Consider the following 23,113-nt stretch of genomic DNA (forward strand, 5'->3'; position numbering starts at 1 on the left):
TGAACAAACTGTGAGTTACTCTCCGACTGTTCTGGTTTTATGCTGGTTGCAAAAGCCATTTTCACTTTGCTTTGTATGGGGGACAGGGTTAAATCATGCATTTGCCTTTTCCAAGTGAAACGGCTACTAAGTACTACAGGTATTTGTTTGAACTTGTCACTGTTTTGGGGAAAACCCCGTACACTGCACATAGTAACATTAAGCAACTTGTAATGTTGCAATGACAAATTGGACCCTTCAGATCACATGGTCCTTTTTTAAACAAGACTTGTACAGAACCACAAACAATGCAATGTTACATAACAAACATTAAACCTTATGGCCTTATGATTTCATACCAAAAGATTTTGGTCTTCTTACTAATTGAACCCTTAGGTCAGTTATGGACAATGTCTCCATGTTTTAATGAACTACTGTGAAACCATTATATATCGTCAGGCATTAATTTTCGTATAATTCAAGATCCTAACAAACAATTATGTCCCATATTTGAACAAATTAAGACTGAATTACCAAAGGCATGAGGCACTAAAATATAACGTAATCTACGCATACATACTCCGTCTGTTACGTAATCAAGATAAATCCGGTTTTGACACAAAAAGGTGTAGATTACACAGTGTACTTAACTGACACGTGACACTGCTCTAAAATGCGAAAGCAGTACACTGCGTTGACTTCGTTTAGGTAGAATTGTAATGATAAGCGCTAATTGTTAACAACTTTATTACCGATTGTGTGTAATGTGTTTTTCAGTGTTGTTGCAGAAGATTATACAGCCTCCATGCACCGGATTAGATCCGGATCAAAGACAATAAACAAATTTTAAAGATGATGATGTATATACTTACCGTATATACATTCTCCGCATTGATTACAAATAAATACAGAACATTTTTATTTGTGTTTGGTTGTTTGCGTTTAACTACAATACAGGTGTAAAAATAGCTTGTGCTTCGTTTTATGGGCTATCGATCTTTTCAATCATTGATATCTTTTACAAGTTTTACGATACATGTTTCAAATAATTGTTACTTGTAGCAATTGAAAACGTAACAGGTAAAGAGAAATAAGCAATCATGACAATTAGTTCCATCCAAACGTAGGGAAATTGTACAGAAATTCACTTTTATTTTTGCGCGATTTTCAGGAAATCCCGAAAAGCACGTGTTTCGAATGGCTGAGTATGACGCAATAAAACATTGCTTTGTATTGTATCGCATTCAATCTAATTTAAACTCACTCTTCCATTGGTTGTTACAATTAAATCTGAACTTTGCCCTATCAAACCGCTGTCCCATAATGCACTGTTAATTTTAAACTTCCGAAAATTCTTGTACTTAAAGTGATAAAATATTTACGATGCAAAACTCTTGAAACTTTATTGAAAACTGACCAAATAGTTTGCTAACACTAATTTTAACCAATAATCTTTGCACCTTCTCTAATTTGCGCAGATATAGGTAAAATTGTTATTAGTTTGGCCATGATAACAAGAAACCGTTGGAGACAGGTGATGCTCCCCAAAGGTTTTTTTGTCACAATATTGCACTATATATTCAGATTAAAGGAAACGTCTTGAGGGGCATAACTTTGGACAAAATAATACAATGAATGGTTTAGCAACTTAAAAATTTCAAAGGGCTATAACTCATCTAACCAGAACCCACTAATAACATGCGCATGTCCTCAAGGCAGTTAAGCTTCCCATAAAGCTTCATTGAAGTCCAGTCAGTAGTTGGGGAGAAATAGCCCGGACAAGAATTGCACTATATGTACAGTTTATAGAAAATTTCAAAGGGCCATAACTCTGTGAAAATTCATCCGACCATAACCGGCTGATAATATGCACATCTACTGTTGGTAGTGAAGCTTCCCATAAAGTTTCATTGAATTCCCGTGATAAATTGCTGAGAAATAGCTCGGACAAGAATTGCACTATATGTACAATGGAAAATTTCAAAGGGCCATAACTCTGTGAAAAATCATCCGACCATTACAGGCTGATAATATGCACATCTCCTCTTGGTAGTGAAGCTTCCCATAAAGTTTCATTGAATTCCCATAATAAGTTGCTGAGAAATATCCCGGACAAGAATTGCACTATATGTACAATGGAAAATTTCAAAGGGCCATAACTCTGGGAAAAATCATCCGACCAGAACCGGCTGATAATATGCACATCTCCTCTTGGTAGTGAAGCTTCCCATTAAGTTTCATTGAATTCCGGTATTAGTTGCTGAGAAATAGCTTGGACAAGAATTGCACTATATGTACAGTTAATGGAAAATTTCAAAGGGCAATAACTCTGTGAAAAATCATCCGACCAGAACCGGCTGATAATATGCACATCTCCTCTTGGTAGTGAAGCTTACCATGAAGTTTTATTGAATTCCGGTCATTAGTTGCTGATAAATGGCCCGGACAAGAATTCCATTATATGTACAGTTAATGGAAATTTCAAAGGGCCATAACTCTGTGAAAAATCATCCGACCAGAACCGGCTGATAAAATGCACATCTCCTCTTGGTAGTGAAGCTTCCCATAAATTTTAATTGAATTCCGGTCATTAGTTGCTGAGAAATAGCCCGGACAAAAATTGTGCACGGACGGACGGACACACGGACAGACGAAGCGGCGACTATATGCTCCCCCTAAAATTTTTTGGGGGGGAGCATAATAAATTAATAAGACCAATTGGCAACTGGCTTCACTGTTTCAAACCCGGGTTTCAAACACTCATTAATGGTTATTCGGTCCCACTAATCCGCTAATCATAATAATGATACACTAATTGGGGCAAGTTACTGATCACCTCATAACAAAATACTAGTATATTGATATGTGACAAACAGGCCCCACCTCATGCAAGTGACTCTCAAGTGTCCTCCCTCTTTCCCCACTACGATTTTTCGCAACGGCGATATATTTTGGACAAACAAATCAAATATTGACTGATGCATTTTTTTTTCAAAGTCAGGAATTGGCGAATTTAAGTGCTGATGAAAACGTCATTTTGATAAAAATGACGAAATTTCGTGCTGTCAAAAATAAATGATTTCACAGTACATTAAAACGTGTAGGAGAACATGTTTGTGCGGACATGGTTGTGTTAATTCAAAGTTGAACATGATGATGCTTTCAAAACAAGAGGGCCAAGATGGCCCTAGTTCGCTCACCTGAGAGGAGTCGGTTCATTCAATCTTTACCAAACGTCAAATTTAACCTAGATATTGTCCAGACAAACATCCTGGTCAAGTTTCATCATTATTGAACCAAAACTCTGGCATATGGAGTGTTTTTGTTTTTGTAAGGTTTGACCTGGTGACCTATATTTTGAGTTGATCCCCCTTACCAAACATCAAACTTAGCTTACAAAAATAAATATTATGACCAAGATTCATAAAATCTGAAATAAAATTGTGACCTCTAGAGTGTTTACAAGGATTTTGTATAATATAATGAAAATTTGGACAATCTAAGGACAATAATTATGGCATAATTATGTGGTATATATAAAACCAATCTTTTCAGCAAGTTTCATGATGATTGGGCATAAAATGTGCCTTCTGGAGTGTTCACAAGCTTTTTTTACTATGTATAAATATAAGAAAACTGCGCCAAACCCCCCCCCCCCCCCCCCCCCCCCCCCGGCAGCCATGTTATTAACTGACCAGAACCATTTTTGAACTCAACTCTCATATCAAGGAAACAAATGTTCTGACCAAATTGGGCCAAAAATGTGACTTCTAGAGTGTTCACATGTTTTCAATTAGTCTGTCAACAGACTGATATTTTTTTCCCCTAATTTCTTAATTACTTATTGAGATGTATTGCAATACAATATCAAAGCTCCTTTTCTCTTTTGGCTGAATTATCATTGCATTTTAAGCAGATAAGAAAACGTAACTCTGTATAGTACAAGAAGTAGGAGAGAGTTATCTCTATAAAATGATAATGCAGGGCTGTTAACAGTCTAGTTTTCACTATATACATATAGAAAAAAATGCCCCCCCCCCCCCCTGGCAGCCATGTTTTTTTCACCGATCTGGACCATTTTTGAACTCGTCCGAGATATCAATGAAACCAATTTTTTTACAAACTTTCATGATGATTGGGCAAAAATTGTGACTTTTAGAGTGTTTACAAGGTTTCTCTATAGCCAAATATGGAAAACTGCCCCGCCCACTGGCAGCCATGTTTTTCAACGGACCGGAACCTTTTGGACTCAACCAACATATCATTAAGATAAACATTTTGACAAAGTTACATGAAGATTGGGCATGAAATGTGACTTCTACAGTGTTTACAAGTTTTTTCTTTTTTTGACCTTGTGACCTAGTTTTTGACCCGGCACGACCCAGTTTCAAACTCGACCGAGATTTCATTGGGACGAAGCTTCTGACCAAATTTCATGAAGATCGGACAATAAATGTGGCCTCTAGAGTGTTTAGAACAAATGGTGACGGACGGACAGACGACGGACAAAGACCGGTCACAAAAGCTCACCTGATTAATCAGGTGAGCTAAAAAGCAAATGCCTAAGTGGAAGCCTTGGCAGTATTGATTTATTTACCATATAAAGTCATTGCTTAATCGAAAAACAAATCCCCCCATTTCTTTTTAAGAAAGAAGCGTATGTTGATTATTATATCTCAACTTTATTTCCAATTACATCTAACAAAGTATACGAATATATAATTATATACGAATATAATTTAAAATGTTTGTTTTTCTTATTTGATTTTTTATATTACAGAGATATATTACAATATTATTTTCCAAAGCACTTGACCATTCACACGAAAAAATTCCCAATCCCAAAATCGCTTATTTTCCCAACATGGCCAGGAAAAGGCTGGAAGGTTAATGTCAATGTGAAAATATGGTCATGTGATGTGGGTGTATGAGGAGAGTTCATAGATAACATCAATGCAAGTATCAAGCGGTATCAAGCAGTATTGATGTTCAAAGAAACGTGTGACCTTGGGCTAGCCTAACCAAGAATTTGGACCTTCTGAATTATTCTAAATCCAAAAGAGGTAAATGTCAAGGTCAACTTGAGGACAGGTGGATGTATTGATGGTCATCAAAGACATCATTTTATCAAGTATCAAAGCTCTGAAGGAAGCCTCTTTGACGGTATTAGAAACATGTCATTTGGGGTGAACCTCAAAAGAAGGAACAAATGAACAAACACACCAAATTTGTCAGTGTTTTTTTTCATCATTTTGGGAATGGGGCCAGGTCCTTTTGGATTTGGAAAAATTGGGGCGTTTTGACAAAAGTTTGGACATTAGTGCTGTTGTTGTTTTGCTAACGAATGCCTCAAAATTGAGAATACAAGTGTATTCAATATTATATTTACTAAGGTAAAACCGATAGAGCTCAGGGCTTGACAAATCAACTCGCCCGCTCGTAATTACGAGTAGAAATCGGCTCCGGACGAGTTAATATTCTGGCAGCGCTCGTCCTCCAGGATGAGTGGCATTTCTGGCCGAAAATATTAAAATTTCAAGTTTTAATACATCTTTACCAAACAAAACAATGTTTTATCGTCGATTAAAAATTAAGTGGATGTTGATTATTGCACACTGCGCTAATATTAGTACATTTCCCGTTACGCGCCTATACCGGTATGTTCTGTGAATGTATCTTATACAGTACGGTATTGGGTCTTTTAATACTGCTAAAAAATTCATCTAAATTCTTCACATCTTTAGATTTAAAGAGTGGCTAAATCACAATAAAACATAAAAGTACTGATTTTTTGCATTTTTTCAATAAATTGCAGGGCAAGTACATATTTCAGCAGGGCAAGTGAAAATTCTTAGCTACTCGCCCTGCAGGGCAAGTTGCTGAACAAAAATTTGTCGACCCCTGGAGCTGAATTGGAGATTAACTAAACGTTGAATATTTTTTTTTTTTTTTTTAAACCTTCAATTGGGAATTCGTAGGCATCATTTGGGAAAAATATATACTTTTTTCTATTCGGAATATGAACGAAAAAAAGGGGCATAACATATGTAATCGTTAACGAAGGACAATACAAATCATGATTGCTTAACTTCAAATCATAAAAAACAATGTCTGCAAGCTTGAAAGCTATACATAGAAATGTGTCAAGGAACTACTGCGCCCACTTGTATGGACAGAAAGACAAACATACGTCCATGGTGATTCAAGTATACCTCCTTAACTTTGTAACAAGGTGAATAGGTGAGGGAACAAAGAACAAAATTGCAAGTAAAATATTGCTTTCAATCTTTATAAATAGCCTCGCTCTGGGAAAACATGGTCTAATGCATGTGCATAAAGTGTCGTCTAAGATTAGCCTGTGCAGTCCACACAGGCTTATCAGGAAAAACACTTTCTGTTTTATTGTATTTTTTAACCTCCTGAAAGTGTTGTCCCTGATTAGCCTGTGCAGACTACACAAGCTAATACGACACGATACTTATCACTCATGCATTGAACCCTGTTTCTGAGAGCAAGACTCAAACACAGAGGAATGGCTGACGTACATGCAAGTGACGCACCTGAGCCGCGGAGTGCGCTGACTGGAGGCCCACGGTGGAGAACACAGAGCCCCCTACACTGACCATGGTGTGACCTCCTGAAGAGGTCAGACTGACCGGCTGTAGCACCGCCCCACCCTGCAGACTGCCGTCCAGTATCACAGCATTGGGTGGAAGTCCCGTGATCAGACCTCCCTTCCCAACCTGCAGGGTACGGATATCCAGGCTGTTTATGAACTTTTGCTGCTGGGACAGCGTCTTACTGTTTATCACGTTCACTTGGTGAATTGTTTTATTAGTGCCGTCATCATTGGAGTGTACAGCTTGCATTTGGTTTGCACTAGCGTTCTGTAAATCAGCTGAAGCTATTTGTGAATTGGTTATATTTACAATTTGCCCATTGAGTAGGGCTTCTTGAGGAATGCCAGTCACATAGAAGCCCATGTCTTTGATTACGCTGTTTTTATGTTTAAGGTTGCCTGCAGATACAAGACTGGCTCCCAGCTGACTGAGAGTTGCCCCACTGATGTTGACACTAGGGATGGCTATGGCAAATTGGGGCTGGTTCCCACTAGAAGTGTGCGAGAGGGCCCCGACGTTACCTATGAGATTGTGGGTCGCTGTGACTAGAGTTGCGTGACCCAGGTTGGACTGAACATTCAAGGTCCCAGCACCAGCACTGCCACTTCCTTTACGCTTTTTGGCTGCAGATGGGCCTGGGCCTTGCTGCAACAGGCCTGCTGTGGTCAAACCGGTCAAACTAGCACCGACTTGGAGTGTCTTTGATTGAGATTGAGCTAAGGTGTCTTTTAACTTTGGTTTAGTCCCTGAGACCACGGTTGGTCCACTGATGATGCCGGCCTTCGCCTTCTGCTTGATGACCTTGTTGGGGGCAATGGATGTCAGCATGCCCGGCGCCTGGACCAGCTGCTGACCCAGTAGGCTTCCACTCCCGTCCAGCTGAACAAACTCATACGGGTCTGAATGACTGGAGTCGACATCGCGAGATTCTAAACACACCTTCCTGAAAACAGAATGAACCGGGTTCTGAGAAAACTGGGCTCAATACAGGTGCACAGGTATTGTTCCATATTAGCCAGTGCAGCATGCACACTTGCTCCTAAACTTGAATTTCGGTTATAAAAGACTTCCTTTAAAAAAAAATCCATAACAGTGGAAAGTGTTGTCATAACAGTGGAAAGTGTTGTCATAACAGTGGAAAGTGTTGTCATAACAGTGGAAAGTGTTATCATAACAGTGGAAAGTGTTGTCATAACAGTGGAAAGTGTTGTCATAACAGTGGAAAGTGTTGTCATAACAGTGGAAAGTGTTGTCATAACAGTGGAAAGTGTTGTCATAACAGTAGAAAGTGTTGTCATAACAGTGGAAAGTGTTGTCATAACAGTGGAAACTGTTGTCATAACAGTGGAAAGTGTTGTCATAACAGTGGAAACTGTTGTCATAACAGTGGAAAGTGTTGTCATAACAGTGGAAAGTGTTGTCATAACAGTGGAAAGTGTTATCATAACAGTGGAAAGTGTTGTCATAACAGTGGAAAGTGTTGTCCTGATAAGCCTGTGAGGACTGCACAGGCTAATCTGGGAAGACACTTCATGCACATGCATTAAAGCCTGTTTTTTCCAGGACTATGCTCACTACAGGTTAAAGATATGTAAAACCTACAACAAACAGCTACATGAATGAAGACTAGTCTTTTTTAGTATTACAGTTTGTATTTGGTTTTTTAAAAGTTTTAAAAAGGACTGATTTTATAATTGCTGCCTTCCTTTATCCATCATTTAAATAATTCTGACAATGTAATTAAAGCACAAGCAATGTCAAAACAGGGTTGCCAAGACAAAAGTTTTATTAACTTTTCAATCTTCCAACATGTTTTGCCAATAATTAACAAAGTTAAAATACACACTAAACATCATAATCTAAAGAAATCTTTTCAACAAGTTTATTTTTATCAAGCTTGGAAAATATTAACTTTGCACAGATCTTTATGCATGAATATATTAAAGTATATAAAAAGAATATAAAAGTATATTAAAGTAAACAAAGAATACCCAGTAAATAATTTTTCATACTGTACAGGGCTTCAAACAATTGAAGCTTCCCTGCCGTCAATGAACATCCTATGGTATTAATCTAATACAAAACATACAGTTACGAAAACTATTGCAAATATAGGAAACATATAGTTATAGCTTATAGTTCAGTCAATTTTGTCAAACTATATGAGCACCGCTCTAGGAAAACAGGTCTGTGCAGTTTGCACAGGCTGATTAGAGATGACACTTTTTGCCAAGACTGGGTTTTCTTTTCAAAGATACTTCCTTTAAAGACAAAATCCATACAAGCGGAAAGAGTCATCCCTGATTAGCCTGTGTGGACTGCGCACATGCAGAAAGCCTGGCTTACACAGAGTGTGGCTCATATCAATTTATGCTTTAAATTACAAAATGAAGTTGGGGGAAACACATACTTGGCTGGGGAAGGGTTCGAATGTTTCTCCAGCATTTCGAGGAATATTGCACGAACGTAGTCTGTGCGCCGACCGAACGCATGGCAACCAAAGCGACTGCCATAGTTGTTGTGGTAGCGAGCACCAAAGGAACACGCCTGAAAAAGAACACAGTGAATGAAGCCACAAAGATATTCATACTAAAATATAAATAAACCTTCCTAAAGAAAATAAGCGACAATGATTGGCACTAGATGTCACATATCAACATATGATTATACCACTCTTATAAAATTACAAGTACAAGTACTATTAACTGGCTTAAATGCAATTTCAGAAAAGTGGAAAACAACGTATGACTACATTTTACTACATTTGACATATGAAAGACAAGACTATTGCCAAGCAATATATATCCCCTACCGGCTCCACCATTGTCAGAAATTCCACCATTGTCAGATTTTTTTATATTTGTTGCCATAGCAACCAGAATTTTTGACGTAGGAACAAAATAAATGACTTGCATAATGTCCATATTGCCATCTATCAATGTTTCAAGTTTCATAAAAAAATATGAAGAACTTTTAAAGTTATCGCAGGATACAGAAAGCCAACATTTTCAGCAGTATTTCTAGTCAATTTGTTGCCATAGCAACCAGAATTTTTGACGTAGGAACAAAATGAAATGACGTGCATAATGTCCATATTGCCATCTATCCATGTTTCAAGTTTCATGAAAAAATATAAACAACTTATAAAGTTATCACAGGATCCAGAAAAGTGTGACAGACAGACAGACTCACACAGCGCAAACCATAAGTCCCCTCTGTGAAACCGGTAGGGGACAAAAATACACTTGATGTATAAATTGAAACAATGAATCAAATTTCAATCCCAAACTAGGCATGCATGCTTTACTTGCCCCATATGGCATCCCAAACTAGGCATGCATGCTTGACTGACCCCCAATATGGAATCCCAAACAAGGCATGGATGCTTGACTTGACTGGCCCAATATGGAATTCCCAAACTAGGCATGCATGCTTGACTGGACCAATATGGAATCCCAAACTAGGCATGCATGCTTGCCTGGCCCAATATGGAATACCAAACTAGGCATGCATGCTTGACTGACCCAATATGGAATACCAAACTAAGCATGCATGTAAACTACTTACAGACAAAACTACTTCTGCAAAGTACCCGCATCCAAATCCAATGTATTCAGGAAAACGTTGCATTTTAAGTTGTGACCTTGACCTGATTGATTTCAAATACAATCCTTAGCTTGATATGCATGTTAGCTTCTAAACAAAATTTCAGTACATCCCCCTCCCGCCCTCCCTCATCCAAACTTAAGTTATTGAGCATAACTATCTTATTGACAATGACTTTGACCTGACATGCTCCAAAAACAATCCCAAGGTCTCGAGCTTGCTATATCCAAAGTTTTATCAAAATCAGTCAATGAAAACTAAAGTTATAAAATTGAAAGCCACCTGGATTTGTTACCATACCCAATCTAATAACTAGGAAGTTGTAATTCTGGGCTGGTTTAAAATGACTTCATAAAGCATAATGCTCCGAATATACGAGTCTAGTTCTGGAAAAACTGGGCTTAATTCATGTGCCTTAAGTGTCATCACAGATTAGCCTGTGCAGTCTGCTTTAATGGATTTTTTTGTTGAAAAGAGGTATCTTCTCAACAATAATCCAGTTTAGTCGGAAAGTGTTGTCCCTAATAAGCCTGTGCAGACAACACTTTGCGCACATGCATGAGGCCCAGTTTTCCCATTATGTGACTTCTATTGCCATACAGCGATGGGGCGAGGGTGGTAGGGCGTGTAGTTGCTGTCCTCCTCCTCATCCCCTCCTGACTTCTCCCCAGCCCGGCTCCCAGGGGACAGCAGCTCGTCCTGGGAATACGGGGAACCAATACTGCCCAAACTGCTTCTGGAACATGGCATAAGAGTACTCAAGTGTTTTCCAATTTCCAAATCTAAAAACTTCATGATGCAAATTTTACCAAATTCATTTTTTTTCGCACTAATTTTCCCCAATTAGACTGGTCCAGGTACTTTTCCAGATGGTGAAAAAAATCACTTGGTGTGATATAAGAATAACCTCAGGGTAGTAGAATGCCCAACTGCCCTTACAGGGTTCACTTAAACTATTAATTTGTACAAAGATCCAAGAAAGATAATAACCACCTGTAAAATAAATTGAAATTAAAAGGGAGCAAATCAGCTGAAAGGAGGAGAAATCACACCCAGTCTTTTTTTTCACCATTTTGGGAATGGAGCCGGGTCCCTTTGATTGGGAAAAATCACATCTTTTTGACTAACTTGGGAAATTAATTTTGTTGATTTAATGCTTACGTATACTTTAAAATTGATAATAATAGATTATATTATTATAATTCTCAAATTCAACTAAAAAGCTGGATTTGGAGATAATTGACATGTTTAGACTATTTAAACAAATCATTCTTGTTTGGACACCTTCATTTGGGAATTTTTCAGTCCCATTTGGGAAAAATATATACTTTTTTCAAATGGAAATGAGTCCCCCAACCAGACCTAAATTTGAACGAAAAAACACATTGCACAATATATAAACTCACCTATGGGAGGAAATACTGGCAGGTCTCTGTACAGTGGCCGGCCTGGGTCCAGAAACCAGTGGGTTTAATATTGGCTTGCCATCTCTGGATACCTGCCCCATATTGGCACTTACGGTCTTCACAGGGGTGATGGTGGTAGTGCCAGACTGAATGGGACGGTGGGGGGCCACAAGGGCGGTGGCCAGACTGCTCTTGCCAGCCTGCGCACCAGTCTGTGCTTTGTGCGCTGCGGTGGCCTCCTTGATCTCATTCTTGGCCTTGATGTACGCCTCCTTGGCGTCACGGTGCTCCTGGAGGAGCTCATCAAACGGGAGGCGCCGACCGGTCACCGCACGGCGCAGAGAGAGGGCATGCGACTGCAGGTGGAGAAAAATACAATATTTTGTTTTTTATCTTTTGAAGAATTCAGGCAAGGATATCTGCCCATTACTCATGTAGGCCCCAAAAAACACAACACAGTGGTATTTGAAATATTGAATATAATGTCAAAAGAATCAGCACATAAACAGACACAAACATTAGATTCCAATTTAAAGGTCATGGTTAGATTGATCTGTGAAGGAATTGTGGTAAAAAAACAAAAAACTTATGCTGATGATGAAACAATTTGGCAATTTTTAAATCAATTTACTGCAATAATTCAGGTAGGCTGGCTGTTTATCAAACTTGGCCAAGATATTAACATTGTAACCAATTTGATGATCTTACAATTAAATACAATTTGAGAAAAAGAATGGACAAGGTTAATTTTTTACCAATTTTGAATAATTCAAGGGCCAAAATTTGTAACTGCTTTAGGCAATCAATCTGTATTATCACCAAGTTACATAATAAAATAAGATGTAAACAATGTTTTTTTTTGACAGCAGACATAATTTCACAGGACATCACCATCAGGCCGCAAGTGCTCCCAAAATGTCAAGTCTTTTAATGGACATATAAAATGTGCGTTATAGCAAGAAATTAAAAAAAATAAATCTTCTAAACAACAACAAGAATCGTTGAAAACAATGGATGCTTCCCTTATGTTTGCTATGAGAAATTGTAACCAAAGTGTGACCTTGAGAAAATCTATTATTAGCCTCAGTGACCTTGACCCCAGTGACCTCAAACCTTATCAATAGGTAGAGGTCTATGCAAGGTACCTACATGCCAAATATGTAAGAGATCGGTCAAATATTGAAGGTGCTATGAGAAACTGTAACAGAAGTGTGACAGAAGAAAGGAAGTAAGGACAAACTGGCAACTATATGCTCCCCAAAATTTTGCATAATAAAGCAACAAATATCCCATTCTATCACTGGACATTGCGTGTGATCAGACTTTAGATTTCTGTATAAATCACAACTTTACAAATGCAATAAGACTCAATAAATAGCAGTGATAATTTTAGAAATCAAAAGTATGAGTCCCATGGATTCATAGGTTTTAAATCTATGGGTCCCAGAGAAAAAGTACGGGAGAAGAAAATCATAGTGGATCAGGGTATTTCAACATTTAAATGACATCACATGGCTATCTAGTCGCAATTTAACAGGAAATTTTAAAAGGCAACTCAACAGTTTTATGACTAGATTATTTTCAAGACTGAAACTGGCCATTGTATATCACATTCATGCGTGTGTAGTGCTACAAACAATAGCCCCACTTGACCATTATATTAGATGAGCAGTTTTACTGACATATCTCAACGACTTTAGCCATTAAGATGCAGCGTAATTAACATAAAAAGTTCCAACTTTAAAACAAAGCACTAGATTTTTTTATTCATCATTCAAATTAAAAGCCCAGTCTTTCCCCGAGGAAAAATTACATGATTTCTTATTTTCGCATGTTTAACATCAAATGCACGAGGACTGTTAATTTGTTGCTAGAAAATTACAAAATTGTCAAAAAAATATATATGCAACCCATGCTCCGTATCATAATGACGCTTCCTATTGTTGAATACAAAACAAGACTGCTGCCAAGCAATATATGTCCCCTACCGGCTCCACCATTGTCAGAAATTCCACCATTGTCCGATTTTTTTTATATATATTTGTTGCCATAGCAACCAGAATTTTTGACGTAGGAACAAAATGAAATTACGTGCATAATGTTCACATTGCCATCTATTCATGCTTCAAGTTTCATGAAAAAATATGAAGAACTTTTAGAGTAATCGCAGGATCCAGAAAACCACCATTTTCAGCAGTATTTCTAGTCTATTTGTTGCCACAGCAACCAGAATTTTTGAAGTAGGAACAAAATGAAATGACGTGCATAATGTCCATATTGCCATCTATCTATGTTTCAAGTTTCATGAAAAAATATTAAGAACTTTAAAGTTATCGCAGGATCCAGAAAAGTGTGACAGACAGACACACAGAGCGAAAACCATAAGTCCCCTCCAGTAAAACCGGTAGGGGACTAATAAAGCTTTCCAATGACCCAGATTATTGATTGCACAATAGAACAAGAGCACCGCCTTCAATCAAAAAAGATGAAGGGGTGGGGTGGAGAAGGGTGTATAGTGTGGGGGTGTGATCATTCATTACATTATCTTCCAAAAAATTAGAAATAACAAGGGCTGTTTGTAAAACATGCATGCCCCCCATATGGGCTGTCAGTTGTAGTGGCAGCCATTGTGTGAATACGTTTTTTGTCACTGTGACCTTGACCTTTGACCTCGTGACCTGAAAATCAAAAGGGGTCATCTGCCAGTCATGATCAATGTACCTATGAAGTTTCATGATCCTAGGCCTAAGCATTCTTGAGTTATCATCCGGAAACCATCTGGTGGACGGACCGACCGAAGGACCAACCGACATGTGCAAAACAATATACCCCCTCTTCTTCCAAGGGGGGCATAACAATGAACCCCCCCCCCCCCCCCCAATTTATTTTGGGGGGGGGGGATTCTTGGGTGGGGGTAGTTGGACGGTCTTTCAAAAGTAAAACATAATAAAATATTATTATTATTTTACCATGTTTCAAAAAAAAAAATATATTTTTTTTTTGGGGGGGGGGCATGGGGGATGGTTTGGGTTGAGCCTATTGTAGTTTGTCAGGTAGGAGTTGTTTTGTCAAAGTATCAATCAAACATGATCATAAATAACGAAGTCATGGCAAAATTAGCAAAATTTAATTATTTGACCTTGATAGTCAAGGTCAATCAAAGGTCAAGGTAAAATTCAACTTGCCAGGTACAGTACCCTCATGATAGTTTAAAAGTATTTGAAGTTTGAAAGCAATAGCCTTGATACTTTAGAAGTAAAGTGGATCTAAACACAAAATTTAGCCATATATTCAAAGTTACTAAGTCAAAAAAGGGCCATAATTCTGTCAAAATGCCAGTCAGAGTTACATAACTTTGCCTGCACAGTTCACTTATGATAATTAGTAAGTGTTCCAAGTCTGAAAGCAATAGCTTTGATACTTTAGGAATAAAGTGTACCTAAACACAAAACTTGCCAAATATTTGCTCATACTATCATTATAATTATTGTCTTAACTCTAGTTATATCAATTTATTACATAATATTTTTCTTTTACTGTGTTTAAATAGTGTAGCCGGTATTGTTTTATTGCTTAAGTTCCTTACAGCAATATTATTTATATCACACATTTTTAGATCATTAATCCTTTAATTAATGCTGCATAATATTATCAATATCTCTTATTTTTTATCTATTTTATGTACATATATATGTTTTGTACAACGCCATTGAATATAATTATATAAATAGGCGTTTCATCAAATTAGCAAGTTTCAAGTTTCAAACTTAACCAAATTTTCTATTTTCTAAGTATAAATAGGGCACATAATTCTGTCAAAATGCATGCCAGAGTTATCTAACTTTGCCTGCCCAGTCCCCTCATAATAGCAATTAAATATACCAAATTTGAATGTAATAGCTTTGATACTTTATGAGAAAAGTGGACCTAAACACAAAACTTTACCGGACACCCACGCAGACGCCAAGGTGATGACAATAGCTCTTTTCTTTTTTCAAAAAATAGATGAGCTAAAAATGGCGGACATTTTTGGTAGATTTGCAAGTTTTTTGGTCTTAAATTTTTTTTCTCTGTTTGCGAAATATTTTTTTCAGTATCATAATTTATACACTTTTAGGATTATGCGTCCCTGAAATAGTTGGTTTCGACTTTCATTTCCATAAGTCAGGTATATTTGAAATGTTTTAAAGCCTCTATTTACGTATAATTTACGTTAGCTGTACATAAGATCATAGAACAGGACAATACGAGTTTGAAATTGACTTTAAAAAAATAATTTTACACTTTTTATTAATTCCAACAAACTACATGAGTGACAAAGTTGATGATTGAGAGAAAAAAACAACTTTGATAATCTTAAACAATCAAACCTCACTCTGCAAAAACAGGGCTTAAAGCAGGTGTGTAAAGTGTCTTCCCAGATAAACTAGTGCAGTAGGCACATGCTAATCTGGGACGATACTTTCCAGCTGATCTGCAAATCCGCAAAGTAGAGAATTCCTTTAAGTGAAAAATACCATAAACAAGAATAAAGAAGAAAATGTCCTCCCTTACAAGCCTGTACAGACTGCACAGGCTACGCAGAGACAAATCTTGAAGCACATGCATTAAGCCCCAGTTTTGCTGAGCCAGGATCAATTAAATTGTTTACATCGACTGATAAGATAAAATAATAATTGCATACAGATTCACAAATTGTTTAAATTTTTAACATAAATGTCAACTAGTAAATTTAAACAAAATACTTTTTTCAAATAATCCATCAATTTCATGCTCTGAAAATAAAGCAAATAATGAATATATAAATTGCACAAGCATAACCACCATTATCATTTAATTTCACAAGTGAAATCAAAAAAGCCTAAATTGGATTTTTGCTAACAAGAGACTTTCTTTAAACAAAAAATACCATAAAAGTGGATAGTGTCGTCCCTGATTAGCCTGTGCGGACTGCTGAGGCTAATCTAGGACAACACTTTACGTACATGCATTAAACCCCTTTTTCACAGAGCATGGCTCGTATATATTTTTTACAAAAATAGCAACTACATGCAAAATATTCACAGCCACAATATCTTAATTAATTGACTTTTTGGCACTGTTTGCATGAAATACGTGAATTACTGACAAAACAACACAACACGTTAGGCTGCACAACTGATGGTACCTTGCATGTAAGAGATCTTGCACATGGTTTCCCCGTTTCTGCCATGATGACGCCACAGTGCTTATTAGGGTCGTATTCGCGATCTGGAACACAAAGACAATCGTACTAAATAGCTGAACATAAGACTCTGAACACATATATCAAGTTGAATCTCTAGATATGTTATTTATATAGATATTGTTTAGTTGCAAATGTTAACCATAATTTGTTTAAGTACATAAAAGGGGGCATTATTCTGCCAAGTTGCAGGTCAAAGTCATGAAAATTGGCCAGGAACCTTGCACAATGACCCTGAACACATATATAAAGTTTCAATTGAATACCTGTAGTAAAAACAGTGATACGGGGATGTTGCATGTTTACCTTTACCAAATTTGTTAGTACACAATTATTTTGCCAAAGTTCAGGAAAGAGTTATCGAACTTTGTAATAGACCTCACACAATGACCTGAACACGCGTGTAAAGTTTCATTTAAATTTCTGAATTTGAATCATTGATATGGAGATGTTGCACATGAACCTTTATTCAATCATTACACAGATTCCGACATTTGGGTGAGAAGTATAGCTCTGATTATTTGGTGAAAGGCAAGCTAAAAATGGGTAAGCCCAAGTAAATGCCTTAAACTACATTATCAACCCTTGACCACTCAGATACTCACTTTGACCGGTGTGCAGTCCCTAAGAAAATCAAATTAAACAAGCAAATTCGTTGAATTGATAACCCCCGCCAATATGCTTCTGGACACAAAGGTATTATATTTGACACTCAAAAAAGCATTTTTTTCAAGATATAAAAGGCCATAACTTCGTTATTAACAGATGGTGTACAATGCCATTTGGCATGCATCATCCTCTTACCTATATATATACTCATACCAAGTTTCAATGAAATCCGCCAAAGCACTTCCAAGATATGGCTAGGGACACACAAAAAAAGCATTTTTTCAAGATACAAAGGGCCATAACTCTGTTATTAACTGATGGTGTACAATGCCATTTGGCGCGCATCATCCTCTTATCCATATACATACTCATACCAAGTTTCAATGAAATCCGCCAAAGCACTTTTAAGAAATGGCTCCGGACGGACGGAGAAGGAAAGACAGACGAACAACCCCAAAACAATATCCCTCCGCCTATGGCGGGGGATAACAAGAGATTGCCAAGCAATATGGTCCCCTACCGGTGGAACTCCACCATTGTCAGTATTTTTATATATATATTTGTTGCCATAGCAACCACAATTTTTGACGTAGAAACAAAATGAATTGACGTGCATAATCTCCATATTGCCATCTGTCCATGTTTCAAGTTTCATGAAAAAATATGAAGAACTTTTAAAGTTATCGCAGGACCCAGAAAAGTGTGACGGACAGACTGACAGACTGACTGACACACAGAGCGCAAACCACAAGTCCCCTCCGGTTTCACCAGTAGGGGACAATAAAAGTTTTAAAGACTTAATGTCAAACCCGAAGATACTAATCAGGAGCAAACAGCATAAAACCTGAACAGACTGTGAGTTACTCACAGGATGTTCTGGTTTGATGCTGGTTGCATAATGCCATTTTCACTTTGCTTTCGAGTGGAAAGTCTAATCTAGAAGGCACTTTATGTACATGCATTAAGCCTGTTTTCCCAGAATGAGGGTTGTATGTTTGAAATGTATGTACCTTTCAGTGGAATAATCTTGTCCGGCCTGTTGAGCATCTGGAATTTCTTGATTGCGTCAGAGTTCACTCCTCCATTGTCAGACACGCCCACAATGGCACCAATGCTGTTGGACTTGAACACTGAACTGCCCGGACTTAATTTGGACCCTGATTTTACCATGTTTACACTGCTATGAGATTTTATTAAATTGCTGATTTTCGATGGTGACTTAAATGAGCACAGTTTGTTATTATTGAGGCTGTTGAACTGTATTTGAGGACTAGATAACAGCGGACTGAGGCTTTTGAAGCCCCCAGTGTTTCCAGAGTTTACAGCAGACTTTACAATATCACTTATACTTTCCATGTTACTACTGTCACAAATAATACTGCTTTTAGTCGTATCACTTAAAGAAGAACTTGTGGATTTAAAGCTGGTATTGTTTGCCACACTCGTAGAAGCTGAATGTAAATGACCATTTGTTGCCAGTGCGGTACTAGGCTGTAAGTTGACACAGAACGAGCCAAGCCCACCTATATTGCTCAGTTTAAAAGTGGACGTTGTGGTATTCATCACACTAGTAACCACAGTCGTAGAGGCAGCGGTCATGTTGGCCATTGTTACAGTGTTTGTGGTGATTGTTGTTGATGAGGTTGCCATGGCGACCATCCCCCACCCCCGGGGTCAGGGTCAAGGTCAGGGCCCGGGGAGTTGACCTCCAGTATGGAGCTCACAGCCGTGTCGATCTCTGATGCCTGGGCCACGTCTAGCTCATCTATGTACGTGTCATGAGCCGGGGTCAGGTCTGGGATCGGGGACTCTGGCACAAACTTAATATCACGCTCCTTATTGATATTGTCACTGATCACTGGCAAAGAGGTGGGTGGGGACTGGGAGTCACGTATTGAGCCATTTGTTAATGAGGTTCGGGCACTGCCAAAAGTTTCTCTATGTGCTTTCACCGCTAAGGAATCTCGCATTCGCTCCACTTTTACGACAGGCGTTACGGAATTTTCCTTGTGAATATTATGAATACGATAACTGTCCTTCACTTTGTCAGTAGCATTTCCAGCCCCCACTCTCGTGGCAGTATCAAACGAAGGTGGGGGCTCTTTAACACTAGCTTTTGTCTGAATAGTCTGCTTCACAGGTTTAAGGTACGAGGCACTGTCAGTTCCTGAGCTTAATAGATCTTTGCTGTGAATTTTGAGTGGCTGTGGTGAATGAGAAGGTCTGTGAGATTTTGTTGGGGAACTGTTCGGTGGTTTAGATCGAGACGATTTTGTATGGGACTTGTTTGGTGAATGTGTTTTCGTGTGGGATTTGGAGGAGACAGAATGAGGAGCGGAGGTTGGATGAAGATTCGATGATGAATGTGTCGAATAACTGCCTTTTCCTCCATGGCGAATATCTGTTGAAAGAAAAATGATGTCTTAATTATGGCATTGAAACTTATTAATATGTTCATCCATATATATCAGGGTATGACTGACTTTCAAAAACTACCTATTTTCAAAAACTTAGTTTAAAGATACATAAGTTTTTCAATTCACCAGGTAATTTGTTTTTTATGGTTACATGCATAATCACAATATTTGCTCACACTTATTATAATATTTCAAAGGTTATAAATACAACTTTAAAGTTTTGTAATCTAATTCTTTCAATTTCACAAACTAAGATTTTCTGCAAGAAAAGGACATTTCCACAGGATACAGCCAATCACAAAACAGGCAGCTTCAATTAGAAACCTTTTACATTTTTATGTTGACAACACAAAAATCATGCCCAATTCTTTGTAGGGAAAAAATGTGGTTTCTGCTGTAAAAAGGTTTATCCATGTTTGACCTAATGAACTTTTGTTTAACGCATGTGATAAACATTTGAACTCAGCTTAGATATTTTCAAGATCTGCATCTAGAGGGGGAACGTGATTTTTCTATGATTTGACCTGATTACTTTATTTTTGACACATGTGACCTAGATTCAAATTCAACTTGGATAACTGTAGATATTGTTAAGATAAACATTCTGGCCAAGTTTAATCAAGACTTGATGAAACATTGCGTCTCAAAAAAACTAGTAAAGTGGTAGAAGTTGATGACACACGATGCAAGATGACGGATGCCCGATATAGGATGACCATAAAAGCTCTAGATGAGCAGCTTTAAAAGCCACCCCTCCCCATTGTTTTTTCCATGCAAGCCTACAGTGGGACACAAACTCATGCCTACAAATTAGCCATCTTAAGATGAGAACTTTACTACAATAATGTCCTATTATCGCTGGATTTACCTTATTACCTTATGTACATTTCATTTGTGAACATTTTACTCCTGCCACTGATTTTCCCAAGCTCATTAATAGTTTCCCCAGGGATAACTTATTTAAGTTATTAAAATAAATATCTGGGTGAGTATTCATATAAACAAGACATTAACATTAAGCAACTTGTAGATACATACTTATGGCAAGGGAGACGGGCTTTCATATTTATGCCGCAGCTTTTTACATTTGTCCACCTTTTTAGCCCCTCTTCCATGTACCAATATTATGACATTTACCTACAGACTTGCACAATATGTTTTAATCAGCTATTAACGATTGTATAGAATAACATACAGTATACATTGTATTACAATCGCATTATTTTCAATAAGGAACAAACCTCATGGAATATATGCTGAATGGATGGTTGAATGTAAATAACTTAGTGGAAACAGTCACTAACAATTTACTATTTTTCATGAGAGAAATCACCCTGCCCCTTTTAAGGCTCAACTGGCTTTTTTTTTTCAGACTTATTCCCTCACAGGGGCCAGTAAAAAAAAAAAAAAAAAAAATTAATAGTATATGTAAGAAAAAGTTTCTTTTTCTTACATATACTATTTTTTTTTTTTTTTTTTACTGGCCCCTGTGAAATCCCTTTTATCAATATTTGTTCTTATATTTGTTTGCTTTTTAAACTAAACTAACATTTAATAGGTGGCTATAATTACTGAGACAAACTTTACGCCACTATCTTTAGAAAACTGGGTCATTAGAAAGATGATTCAGATGAAAGTTGTGTCTTGTTTTATTGCAAAGTCAAAAGTCTGGAGATGATATCTGCCTCCTCTATACCATACAACATTTAAATGTATAAAGAAAGTATGAATTTAAATCTAAAAATATAAATATTACTTCACCTGATTTAGGGCATACATATACATACATACATACCTCATACACATTACATTTACTTTCCATACAAGTATTTCAATAATATATACACTGATACTTTACTGTACACAATTATGGAATTGATTTACGTTTTATTTAAACATACTGTTATGTTGAAAGTTTTCTTCCAAAAAAAGTTTTTCAAAGTTAAATGGCCCCAAAACTGGTTATACCTGGTTTTATTTAATCAGCAATTTTTTTTCACCTTTTTAAGGCTTCTTTATAAAGTACAGGTTTACTTTCCCAAGACTGGAGAAATTACCGATTCCAGTTGGCCATTATCAACAGTTTTTTCTCTTTAAGCCCTATTTTGACAACCGCAGGCTTCCTTTATGCCGATATCATCAAAAATTTCTTTTTCTTATCATAGTGACTCATTTCATTAACAGAAATGTATATCTATCATGTTAAAACAAGAGCTGTGTTTGTGAAACACAATGCCACCTACTGCGCTTTGAAGACGCACGGCAGCTATTTTAGAAAAAAAAGACCTTTGACGTTGAATGATGACCTTTACCTTTCACCACTCAAAATGTGCAGCTCCATGAGATACACATGCATACCAAATATCAATTTATTATCTTCAATAATTCAAAAGTTATGACCAACCTTAAAGTTTTGGGACAGACACACACATACAATGACAGACAGAGAGACAGGCCAAAAACAATATACCCCCAATCATTCGATCCGGTGGCATAAAAATATATACAGTTTTCCAGTGAAATCTATAGGAAATCAAAACAGAAAAGGGCCAGATTATTGGTACCCACTGTTTTATTTCTTGACATGGTTTGAAAGATTATCTCAGACGTCACAGCATCTGTTTCATGCTTTCTTAGACACAATCACACTCCATTGAAATCAAAGCTAGCACTGAGTCGTGTTCTGAGAAAACTGGGCATAATGCATGTGCGTAAAGTGTCGTCCCAGATTAGCCTGTGCAGTCCGCACAGGCTAATCAGGGACGACACTTTCTGCCTATATTGGATGTTTGCTTAGAAGAGACTTCATTGAAACTAATTATGTCATAAAAGCGGAAAGTGTCGTCCCTGATTAGCCTGTGCGGACTGCGTAGGCTAATCTGGGACGACCCTTTAAGCAAATGCATTATGTCCAGTTTTCTAAAAACCAGACACATTTATTTTGTCATCTTCTGATATGTTTATGATTTTGCTTGCAATATAGGGATGTTTAAATTAAAAGTACAAATGCAAAATTGTTAGTTAAGCATATTTTTATTTGGAAATCTGGCCTCGACACTAATGGTGTCCCAGGAACCCGAGGACACCAGATTTTGGCGAGGGTCACCAGTTCTTTCAAGCTGGGTGATTCTCTGGGAACCCTTAATTTATAGAACCACTTCGTATTGATTGACCATTTGAATCCGCGTAATTATCTTTTATTTCTTGCCGTGTTTATAAGAAGAACTTCCGTAACAGAAAAGTAGTGTAATT

General features: G+C 37.4%; 1 protein-coding gene across 1 annotated transcript in view; it reads right to left on the bottom strand.

The window, feature by feature from the left end:
* LOC127858921 (uncharacterized) overlaps positions 1-23,113 on the bottom strand; it is a 38,713-nt gene that overhangs the window by 13,339 nt on the left and 2,261 nt on the right. The window contains 7 exon segments of the mRNA XM_052396255.1: positions 6,525-7,542; positions 9,010-9,146; positions 10,806-10,941; positions 11,612-11,967; positions 16,779-16,861; positions 18,455-19,064; positions 19,067-19,845. Of these exon segments, the coding sequence (XP_052252215.1) occupies positions 6,525-7,542; positions 9,010-9,146; positions 10,806-10,941; positions 11,612-11,967; positions 16,779-16,861; positions 18,455-19,064; positions 19,067-19,845 (3,119 nt within the window).

The sequence above is a fragment of the Dreissena polymorpha genome, chromosome 1 (assembly GCF_020536995.1).
Source record: "Dreissena polymorpha isolate Duluth1 chromosome 1, UMN_Dpol_1.0, whole genome shotgun sequence".
Classification (NCBI taxonomy): Eukaryota; Metazoa; Mollusca; class Bivalvia; order Myida; family Dreissenidae; genus Dreissena; species Dreissena polymorpha.